Genomic DNA, 11200 nt, shown 5'->3' on the forward strand with positions numbered 1-11200 from the left:
TGGATGATGATTTCATTTGTGTTTGCCAACTTGTGGAATAGTTTAGTGGTGGACTTTGTGAAAATCAACCCTAATAATATTTACATAAATGAAGATATGTCAAAAGTTAATTTTTAATATGAGCTTTGTAAGAAATTCAAGTGATTGTGCTTTTACATTTTTGTATACTACAAAATTTATTAAATTTGGTGTAAAAATAAATGACTGTGATGTAAAAAGGAAAACATATTTAGAGCAACTTAGTAACTACAACACATTTGTTGTTGATTACGGTAGTTATACTGTAAAATAACAATTTCATGCTGCCAAACAGATCCAAGTAGTTTATTGTAATTTAACATGGAATTTTGTTGCAGCATATTTCAGTTCACCCCAATCTCAGGCTGCAGCATTGGTTTGAGTGTAATTGGAGGAGCCTACTGAAGACGCTAGAAAATGGAATTAATTAGAAAGCTTTAAAAATATGTTTTCTATATGTTCGTTCTATGACGCTCAAACTCCACAGTTCTGGTTTTTAATCTACGCACATTCAAATCCAGTCATTTCGACTTAATGAAAAACAGTGAGGGTTTTCTGTCATTCACACGCCCATGCTTGTTAGAGAGGGCAATACCATGCAGAGGTGACATTTGATAGGGAGGTTGAAGGTTGACATGCCCCCTAGCTAAAATGGAGGGAAGGGACACGAAGGGGGTGGAGGGGTCCAGCACAGATCAAATTTCAACAGGACAGCATTCCCCCCAAAATTTGAAGGCAGACAACGTGAGGCAGTGAGGGACAGGGTGAGATCCTGGATGTTCCCGGAGCAAATAACTGGAAGTACAGTTTGTGTAAAGTTGATCAGAGTTAAACCTCTGTGTGATAAGTTAGATAGCCAAACAAGGGCTTTGTGCTTGTGACAGGCAGACACGATGATAGAGAGGAAGAGAGACAACCTGATGAGCCGAAGGAAACAAACAATGTGATTTTTCACCCCGTCATTAGCCTCTGCCACCAGCTGTTTTTCTTAGTGAGTAAATTATATTCATTAACTGGGTACTAACATTGTTTGTTGTCTTGCCTTCAGTTCATCTAAAAACAAAACCATGAATTAACTTTTAATGTAATGAAATCTGTCATGAAATGTCAATTTCCCCTCTTTAGTCCTTTGCTGCTAATGCTTATCAACTGAAAACCTATTTCGCTGATGTAATAATCACTCTGGTTTTAAACAGGTTTTCTTTTAAGTCCAGGTGTTCAAAATCTCAAGAGGGTGGTTTGCAGCATTCCCTCGGTTAGGATAATAACAGGGATGGAAAGCAGGGATCCACAGTCCAGTGAAGGAGAAGGCAGAGGGAAAGAGAGCGATGGGGAGAAGGACGAGCATCTCAAGGACCAGCTCGACAGTGAGGAGAAAGGAGAGAAGGAGATCAGGGGAAACGAGAAAGAGAAGAAGAAAGAAAAGCGTCGCTCAGGATCTCTATGGAGGAATGGATGGGCACTGAGTGAAAGACTGGCCATCAATGTATCAGGGATGCGTTATGAAACTCAGCTTCGCACCTTAGCCCAATTCCCTGACTCCATGCTCGGCGACCCCAGACGAAGGTCACGCTACTTTGACCCACTTCGAAATGAGCTCTTCCTGGACCGCAATCGAGCCTGCTTTGATGCCATTCTGTATTTTTACCAGTCAGGGGGTAGGCTTCGGAGGCCTGCAAACATACCCCTGGATATTTTCATGGATGAGCTGATATTCTATGAGCTCGGAGAGGACATCATGAACCGCTTCAAGGAGGACGAAGGTTTTCCAAAAGAAGAGGAGAGGCCTTTGCCATCCAACAGACTCCAGAGAAAACTGTGGATGCTGTTTGAGCACCCAGAGTCCTCATCGGGTGCACGCATCATCGCCATCATTAGTGTGATGGTAATCGTGGTGTCCATCCTCATCTTCTGCCTGGAGACACTTCCTGACCTCAGACATGACAGAGAGGTTGGAAATTTAATTCAAGTTCATGTTTGGGAAGGAAAGGTGTGAAAGATGGATGGTTTTTGCAGGGTTACCTGAAAGACAAAATGGTGGTATCAAGGCACTAAAAGAGAAACCCAAAATCTTGTTGTAAAGTCTTGAATGAAATATATGTGATTGTTTGGGTCAAAGGAAACATAATACTTTGGTAAGCTGTTGTTTAGGTAAACACACACTAGAAGAGTACTACAGTGTGCTAAGAGGAAAAATACTGACATAGGATACTATTGGCCAATATGTCTGGAAGCAGACCAGAGCAAGCGAGAGCTTATGGCGTGATTATTTTAGTCGGCTGTTAAATTTGATACGCTCGGATTCAGGAAGTGTTAAAGGGTACAGGGATTAATGGGTGGGTATTGGAATACAAATAATAGGAAGCATATTCAGACCCGAGAAGACAGTTAAGTGTGTTAATTAAAGGTCACAAGTGACCATACATATAGGCAAAGGTGAGCCAAGGCCTTCCAGGTGGCTTAGAACCAGAGACTAAAAGGTGTCACAGGATGAGCTGCATTGTTTTGGGTCATGTTAACACATTCCTCCAGGACTGCTGTGCTGTGGCAGACTTCCTTTACACAAGGCAGCTGCCAGGAAACTACTGTAAAATCCTCCTGTTCGAGTCAGCGGTACACTCACTGAACTGCACTGGCAATGTTACACGGCCTCGGCAGCCAGGGCGATGGGAATAGCGATGAAGGTGGAGATGGATGAGGAGTGGTGCAAGTAGACACTCATGTTTCTCTTCAGAGATCTCACTTGGTTAAATATAGTCTTAGGAGAGCCCTTGGAGCGAATCAACACATAGATGTCCACCTTTAGTAATAAACACTGTCACTGACCTGCTACTGAAAGTCATAAGGAATACACTAAGTTTATGTCTACTCTGAGCTTTATATATATTCCACACAACCCATTACAGCATACTAAACACATCTATTTTAATCCATGCAATCCGATTTCATACTGTTAACTGAATGTTTAGTATAAGATGTTTTAAATAGCCACCAGCCAATGCTTGAATATGCAGTGTTATAATAATAAGTGGCACACATGATGGAATGACAGGTGGACCAGAAGAGATAGCTGAATGGAAAAGTGCAGATGCCAAACACTTGCAATGCTGCCAAATGTAAGAACCAATAGCATGGTGGGCGACATACTGTAGTTTAATGTATCAAACACTACCTAACTCAGCAGTATTTTTTAAAGTAAAATACTAGCACAATATACAGTAACAGCTTTGCATTTGAAAGAACATATGTTTACTTAATATGTTTTAGGAAGACTTAGATTATAAAATGCATACCACATTCATATATATATATATATATATATATATATATATATATATATATAGCTATAGCGACCCACTTAGCTTAGCTTAACTAAGCTTAGCAAAAAGACTGGTCACAACAGGTAACCTGGTGCTATCAAAAGTAACAAATCTTGCCAGCAAACTTAAAGTTTTTTTTAAATTAATTTTAATCCATATAATATTAAAATTAGTTCACTGTTCTATGGATGGCTACCTACCAGATTTTTTGCCATGGTTTTGCATAGTAGTTTGTAGTTAGCACTGTTTCCTTAGAGCAAGACAGTTCTGGTTAGCTGGGACATCTCTGTGTAGAGTTTGAATGTATTCCCCACGCCTCCATGGGTTTTCTACACATTTTCAGCTGAGAGACATACAAATGTATTTTATTGGTAGTTAGAAAATAGATGTAGGTTTGATTTACAACAAATCCTGTGGGACTTTGTGTGTGTAACTTATGCACTTTTAGTTTGATCAAACAATCAAGACACATCCTGTTAATTTTAAGGTGCTGGCAAATGTTTTTGTTACTTAGGTGTTTTTTGATTTTTTTTTTAAATTATCTTTTGTTTTTACTTCTAACTTCACAAGTATGTTTTACATTTTTCCTGTCTACCCTGTGTCATTCACGCAGGAGCATCACTCCCAAGCAAAGAACATGTCTGAGAACATGCCTGCTGCATCAAGTTTTTTCCACGATCCCTTCTTTATGGTGGAGACTGTGTGCATATGCTGGTTCTCCTTTGAGCTCATCATGCGATTCGCTTGCTCCCCCAGCAAAATGCACTTCTTCAAAGATGTCATGAACATCATTGATTTCAGTGCTATTCTGCCTTATTTTGTCACTCTGGGAACAGAACTGGTCAAAGACAATGATGCCTCTCCAGCCACGTCCTTGGCCATCATCAGGGTCATCAGGCTGGTGAGGGTCTTCAGGATCTTCAAGCTGTCTCGTCACTCTAAGGGCCTCCAGATTCTTGGTCAGACACTGCGGGCAAGCATGCGAGAGCTGGGTCTTCTTATCTTCTTCCTGTTTATTGGCGTCATCCTCTTCTCCAGTGCTGTCTACTTTGCTGAAGCAGACCACAACAAAACAGACTTTGTCAGTATACCACATGGCTTCTGGTGGGCAGTTGTCACCATGACTACAGTAGGCTATGGTGACATGTACCCTGCAACAGTCTGGGGCAAGATGGTGGGCTCTATGTGCGCCATTGCTGGTGTTCTTACCATCTCGTTGCCTGTTCCTGTCATTGTGTCCAACTTCAGCTACTTTTACCATCGAGAGACTGAATGCGAGGACCGAAGTGAGTACACTCATGTCGAAACTGGCCTATGGGAGGATGAGGAGGCTGAACGAGAGGATTTTGAGGAAGATGGCCAGGATCCAGAGGGAGATTATTATGCCAGTGAAGGTATTTGCAGCCCTCTAAATGGGACTTTGCTTGGTGGACTGTGTACAGGACAGAGTATAGAGTACAAGGGAGGAAACATGTATCTGAGGGAACCACTGGTTACTCAAGTTTAGGGAGGAAGTTTTGTATCCTTTGACAAAATCATAAAAGCAAGAAAAGTTCATGATTCACAATTACATAAAAATGTATTTAAAGGTTTTGAAGTCCTGGCAAGACAAACTAGTGAACCAACAAATGCTAGTTTGTGTCATTTCAATTTAATGCTCATATACCTCCTGACAACCTAATATTGCCTTTGTTATTTGCTGGAACACTAACCAGTCAAATGTCACTGAAAAGCAACTTTTGCATAACACTGGTTTAAAAGACAAAAGTTTTACATTCTCAGGGTTGTGATATTAATGAAATACAAGCTTTTATTTATTATTGCTGTCAGCTTGTGTTTGAGATGACTTCCTGAATGTCTTGTGTCTTGAAACTATAATGTCTTAGTACTTGTGCCTGAAAGTTTGAAATGAAAGCAGACAGATCACAGGCGATATGAATGTCACATCTTTTCAGAACTCAACCAAATACCAGCTGAGCTGTCAATGAGGACAGAGTAAGATCTCTCATACAACACCTTTCACATTCTCAATATTGTTCTATAAGTATAATGTATGCATATTTGATTTTTTTTTTTTTTTTAGTTCTGGCTTATATATTACCTAAAATGCCTGTGTTAAATAATTGATTTGACTGCCATGGCAAATGTTCTGTATTTATCTGCTTGATTAATGCATTCAGTGTTTTTGATAAAGATTATATTTTAATAATTTTCTTAAGTTTCCCATTTTGTTTTTTTTGGGTTTTTTTTGTGGTTTCCTTGTGTTGTTTTTTTAGTCAGTATTTAACAGTTAAGAAAAGGTCTATTACAGCAGTGTTATTTATGAAAATGAAATATAACAATCCTTGCTAGCTTAGTCTACTGCGGCTCTGTTTTCACTATTGTGTGTCCATGCCTGACCTTTCCAAGAGCCACTAAGCTGTTATAAGCAATACCTTCAACAACATTGCTGTCAGATTCACAGGAACACATAAGACTTTCCAACACATCACAGTGATGATCCATGGAAGGTATGTGTGCTTATGTTACCTCACTTGTGTAAACTGCTGTAATAATGTGTTTTACTTTGTGTTATTGATGTTAGCTTAACAGTCAGTAAAGGGCAAGTACACTGTAAAAAAAAAAATCCTAAAAAAACCCCTTCTGATTACAAGGCAAACTGCCAACTCTTGAGCCACGTTCGCCCTAAACAACGCTAATAATAATAATTATTTGATGTAAAAAAAAGTTTATGAGAATTATTTTATATATTTTTCCATAGCATTACATTTGAATTTAACAGTTTAATCTTTCAAATAACAGATAAATATTTGTGAAATTATGATACATTTGTGAATGCATTTTAACAATGTAAATATGCAAAAACAAGAAAATTATGTTCTTTTACATTTACAGTCATTTTACGTTAATTTACATTTGAAATGTAAAATCACAGTCTACGTAATTTTAATGATATTCTAGAAAAACATTACAAAACTGTAAAATACACAGTAAAATACTTTTATATTACTTTTTTTTTACAGTGTAGATTAAAATAAACCTTTTTTCATTGTCTTTAACAATGGATCCCTGTCTGCTGGAATAGATTAGTCAGCGATGCAATGCTTGGATGACAGTAGATGTCTTTTTGAGTTTCAAACAACTCCTCAAGTAAACTCTATGTTTACTTTATAATAATGGAAAATAGCATGAAATACAAATCTTGTGATCACTTATTTTAATCTTTATAGGGAATGTAATCACTGTTACGGTCACCTGCAATCAGGCCTGAAGTGATGAACAAAGAAAGTGTGCATTTACAATGTCTGTTTATAGATCACAATGAAAAAAAAAAGAACTGATATAAAATGAGAATAATTAAACCTTACAAAAAAAAATCAAATAAATCAAAATATAAATTGTTAAACTCACATAAAACTTTTTTTTAGAGGGATATAAACAGAAAATCTGTTGGCCAAAGACGAGGCAAAATTTCATTAGGCACAAAAAAACAATAACTGTGAAAAAAAAAAGACGATAGAGACGTTTTGGCTTTATTTTTGGGGAGCTGTCGCATCGTCCATGTTTTCTACAGTCATTGAAAAAAACATACACCCACACACTTGGTCTACCTCTCATTGGATTTTGTACCACCAGAGGGTGCTCATGCTTTCACTTCAACACGCTTGTTTTCCCACTTCTACTTTCCCGGTCTGTGTACTTGGTAAATACATGCTTGCTTTTTTAAGTACATTCTGGTTTGTTGAACCATTTAATAAGGTTGCTCAATCTTTTCATGACAAATTTGACAACAAATATTTATATCATGTTTGTTTTAATTCAGAATTTCTCCCCAATAAGATAAACACACTTGAGTTGTACAAACAGAAACCTCTTGGGCTTCCCCAGCACATCTGTGTTAGGGAACCTTCAGAAACATCACATGTCAAAATCAGCAGAATGTTACAAACATGATTTCAAAGTACAGTTACAGTTTTTGAAATGTAAAAAAAATAATAAATAACAATTTGAAATCCACAATACATAGTAATAAATAAATAACTTACATTAGTATTGCCTCCGCAAAAACATGTTGAGAACAAATAACAGAAAGCTACTCATTTCAAAACTAAATCAAGTTTACAGGCTGAATCTAAAAACATATATAAAGGTGCCGATCTGTGAGAAGTCTGTGCAGTTCATTCTTTTATTTGTCCATAGAAAACTGAGGACTGCCCATAGAATTTAGACCCATTCCAAGAAGGTCATCAGAGTCCACGTTAAAAAGTCTCTGATTGTTTGGCATCTGCTCAGATACGCTATCCGTTTTCAAGTTATTCCTCAGTGGTAGGAACCGTGTAAAGGGAAGTGCGTGTCGATCTGGGGAATGTCTTGATGCCAGTGACATGGGAAATCCATATTGTGAGGAAATGAAACGGGTGTATCCGTCAGCCAGCAGCATTTCTCTGAAGGTGCAGCTGGTTTCTGAATAGTGACTCTGAAAATAGTGTTAAAATATTGTTAAGATTTGATAGAAAGTGATGCAAAAAAGGAGGAATCAGTTTTCGGTGTTATAGCTTACCTGCCCTTTCAGATTGCCTTCGCTATCCATACAGAGAAAAAGAGATGATGATGGTCCTTTAATGATAACATGGCCTGGTTTAACTGATTTCAGCTGCAGCAAACCTGAAAATACAGAAATAGTGATAATAAAAATTAGATTTGTACATAGGCCTCAAATTATCCACTGTCTTTTGTGGATGGAAGTCAGTGCCAAATATGCAATCTGTTGCGAGCTTATCCTCCTAATACTCACTGTAAGGTGTCTGAGCATCACTTCCTGTGACTCTCCCATCCATGTTCATCTGCAAATACATCCCACGTCTGTGGTTATCTGCAAAAAGAAGCAATGAAGGAAAGTAATCAGAAACATTTGAGTTTTATAAGAGTGACATCGCCTCGTTTGTATTTTTGCGCATGCATTCAATTATTCTGTGAATTGCTGCAATGAAAAAATGTTTAAATACCTGTGTAAAGATGCACTTCTCTGACTTGATTATTAAAGGATAAAAGCGGGTTGGAGTCAGGGAGATAAAACGACAGAGAGACAGGAAGTGGAATGATTAAGAGAAGAGAAGACAGGTGAAAAAACAAAGGCATTTGGGCAAAAAAAGATTGACGAAGCTTTAAGATAAAGAGATGAATAAATAAGAGATAAATAAAAATAAATAGATTTGCAAAGATGAAAAAAATAAATAAATATTAAATAAGAAATATACCACTGTGCACTAGTGACTCCAGGAGCAAGTTTTGGCCCTTATAAAGGAGCTTGGAGAAGGAGGTCCTACTTCATGACCGCATGAGTCAGACATTTCTACATAATTAGTGTGATTGAATGCTGAGGGGAAAACCTTTGCTCTCATACTGTGTATGGACTTCTCAGATCACTTACAGTAAGAGTTGTTGTAAAGTTGTGTTTTTTTGGACTCCCACAGGTTCAAGTGGACTAAGTATTTTCTGAGGCATCATGCACGTGTGCAACATGTATACATAATTATGTTAACCAGTGATTTCATCACTTAACTCAACTTAATCACAATATTTACCAACACCTGAATTTTAGTCTTTTTTTGCACAGAACACATTTTGATATGAATTAGTATTTAAACAACTGCTTCTGTTCATATTAATTGAAGCCCTACACCTTACAGAACCTCCTTATGTGAGGAATTTTTAGTATTGCTTGGAATTTGCAATTCATGACTTCTTGATTAGATAGAGCATCACATATACTCAGTATATTTCAAAATACCTTGATTACACAACAATACATTGGAGCAATTCTTTCCTTTTCATAGTTTTCCTTGAAATATTGTAGTGAAAATTGACCGGAGCACAACACTAATTTTGCTTCGTCACATGTGGACGAGTGTGCTGTTTGCTTTTCCATTCATCCCTCCAATTATACTTTTAAAAACTGCAAGAAAATATAACAGGAAGTGTCTGCGTCATCTCCCGAATGAATAATAGCAATGAATTGGGAGTGGGAAGTGACCAAGTGTGTTTTGAGTTTTATGGTGTTTATCTTATTTTGATATGCGTGTGTTTGAGAGAGAATGGGGGGGACGAGTGGGTGAAGCAGATTTATAAGCAGCCGGAGTGTTTACAGGAATGCAGCTGTGCAGTCACAAGAGAGGCCTCACGTCAGATCGGAAACTCTCCAGTTAGGAAAAGGTGCATCACGGTGAAACGTCTTCAAACAGCACCATCACTTATTTCACTGCATTGTCATACTGAATCGGTCAGCTAAGAATGTGAAGCATCTGCAAACACTACCGTTAAGGCCAAAGAAATAATTGATGATGCTTTCTTCAAAGCTCTGATTTACTACTGATCCATCTCCAACTTCTATAAAATAAGTAATAGATTTAGGTAAATAAATGTCTCTCTTTTATATGGAAAACTCTTCATGCTGTTTCCCAATCAAATGGTACAAATACACACAGAACATAGTCAGAAACACTTCAAAATATTCCTTAATGTTTATGCTGGATTTTCCTGTTTACTTTTTAAGCTTCCAGCAAATTGGGGTGTAAGTCCCATCAGTGTGTGTGCGAGAAGTACTTGTAAGAAAAACCCATCATGCTCTTAATTTAAGCACGTTTTTCCCCACCCTCACATATTAAGGATCTTTATGAATGGGTCAATATATTTACAGGTGATGAGGGTGAGTATTCCAATGAATAGAAATCAAACTAAAACTACCCCAGTTAATTACATAAATTAAAATCATTCTTTTTTGTCTCACACTTTTTATGGTATCCTGAAATATGCAAATAGACTCATTTAGACTGCGTATGTTCGATGGTTTTATTCCCATAACCTAAAATAATGAGTTATGGAAGTGAAACGATTGGAAAAATATGTTCTGCCTCTGTGTTCTCACCTTAAAAAAAACAATCTGTATTTGTCCAACTGTTTGCGATAAACGGCCCTGCACTATTTATAACTTCCACTATAATCCGCCATCTGCTTTGGCTCATTTCCAGTCATGTGGTGCTAAATTTACCCTGTAACATAGGCTGCAATTATAGTGTCACTACAGTAATCTCTTTGCTCTAATATAATATTAAAAACCAGGCTGTTTACATATCACCAACATGTCTTATTATAGATCACTCTGTTATGGACCAAATTGCAGGCAAGCACGACAGGAACATAAATGTTAAAAAAAAAGTGCTACCATGCAACTTCCCAATTTGATTACTTACATAAAGCATCTATTTTTTTGCTTTACAAACTCAATTTTATCCATCTACAGTGCATACAGTACACTAATTTGCTTAAACAGAACAGACATTGTCATTTATTACTAAATATTATTTAATATAAAGTCAGATTCAAGATTTCTATTTCCTTTCATGTACATATTAGAAGCAAAAGTCTTTACAAAGGAAATTTTGGATGTTGTTTTGCCATATATCAGAAAATGTTATGGATAGCCATAAAAAGTCAATTTCTCTCATTTATTTCGGTATAAAAATGTTCCTTAATGAAACAGTGAAAATGGGAAAAAATGAAACAATTTTGTGAGATGCATATTAACTTTAACATTTTTACTGGAAAACATAATTTACCATTAAAACGTTTAAGTGACTGATATCACTATGAAATCTCCCCACTGATGAACTCACATTAAGAAAGTTTTGTAACTTTTCTAGAATTTTCCAGTCATCGTTTTATCTAATTTAAAGTGCCAGAAATTGAAAATGTGTGGTAAATATAAATGTAAATATATATATTTTAGTCTGATAAACATATTTCTTACTAAGAGCTTCATAACTATTGACTCACCCGCATGTGATCTTCTGTGGGCAGGCTGT

At 37.0% G+C, this 11200-nt stretch overlaps 2 protein-coding genes across 2 annotated transcripts; one reads left to right on the top strand and one right to left on the bottom strand.

The window, feature by feature from the left end:
- The first annotated feature begins 384 nt into the window (after positions 1–384).
- LOC113019253 (potassium voltage-gated channel subfamily A member 7-like) lies at positions 385–5551 on the top strand. The gene is made up of 3 exons (XM_026162831.2): positions 385–1009; positions 1215–1969; positions 3952–5551. The coding sequence occupies exons 2-3, from the start codon at positions 1292–1294 to the stop codon at positions 4843–4845; spliced, it is 1572 nt and encodes a 523-aa protein (XP_026018616.2). The 5' UTR covers positions 385–1009; positions 1215–1291; the 3' UTR covers positions 4846–5551.
- Positions 5552–5623: 72 nt separating this feature from the next.
- On the bottom strand, positions 5624–11098 carry LOC113013031 (fibroblast growth factor 21). The gene is made up of 4 exons (XM_026153587.2): positions 8345–11098; positions 8134–8211; positions 7900–8003; positions 5624–7815 (listed from the first exon to the last, which is right to left on the bottom strand). The coding sequence occupies exons 1-4, from the start codon at positions 8475–8477 to the stop codon at positions 7525–7527; spliced, it is 606 nt and encodes a 201-aa protein (XP_026009372.2). The 5' UTR covers positions 8478–11098; the 3' UTR covers positions 5624–7524.
- Between the last annotated feature and the right edge of the window lie 102 nt (positions 11099–11200).

This window comes from Astatotilapia calliptera, chromosome 8 (genome assembly GCF_964374335.1).
Source record: "Astatotilapia calliptera chromosome 8, fAstCal68.1, whole genome shotgun sequence".
NCBI lineage: Eukaryota > Metazoa > Chordata > Actinopteri > Cichliformes > Cichlidae > Astatotilapia > Astatotilapia calliptera.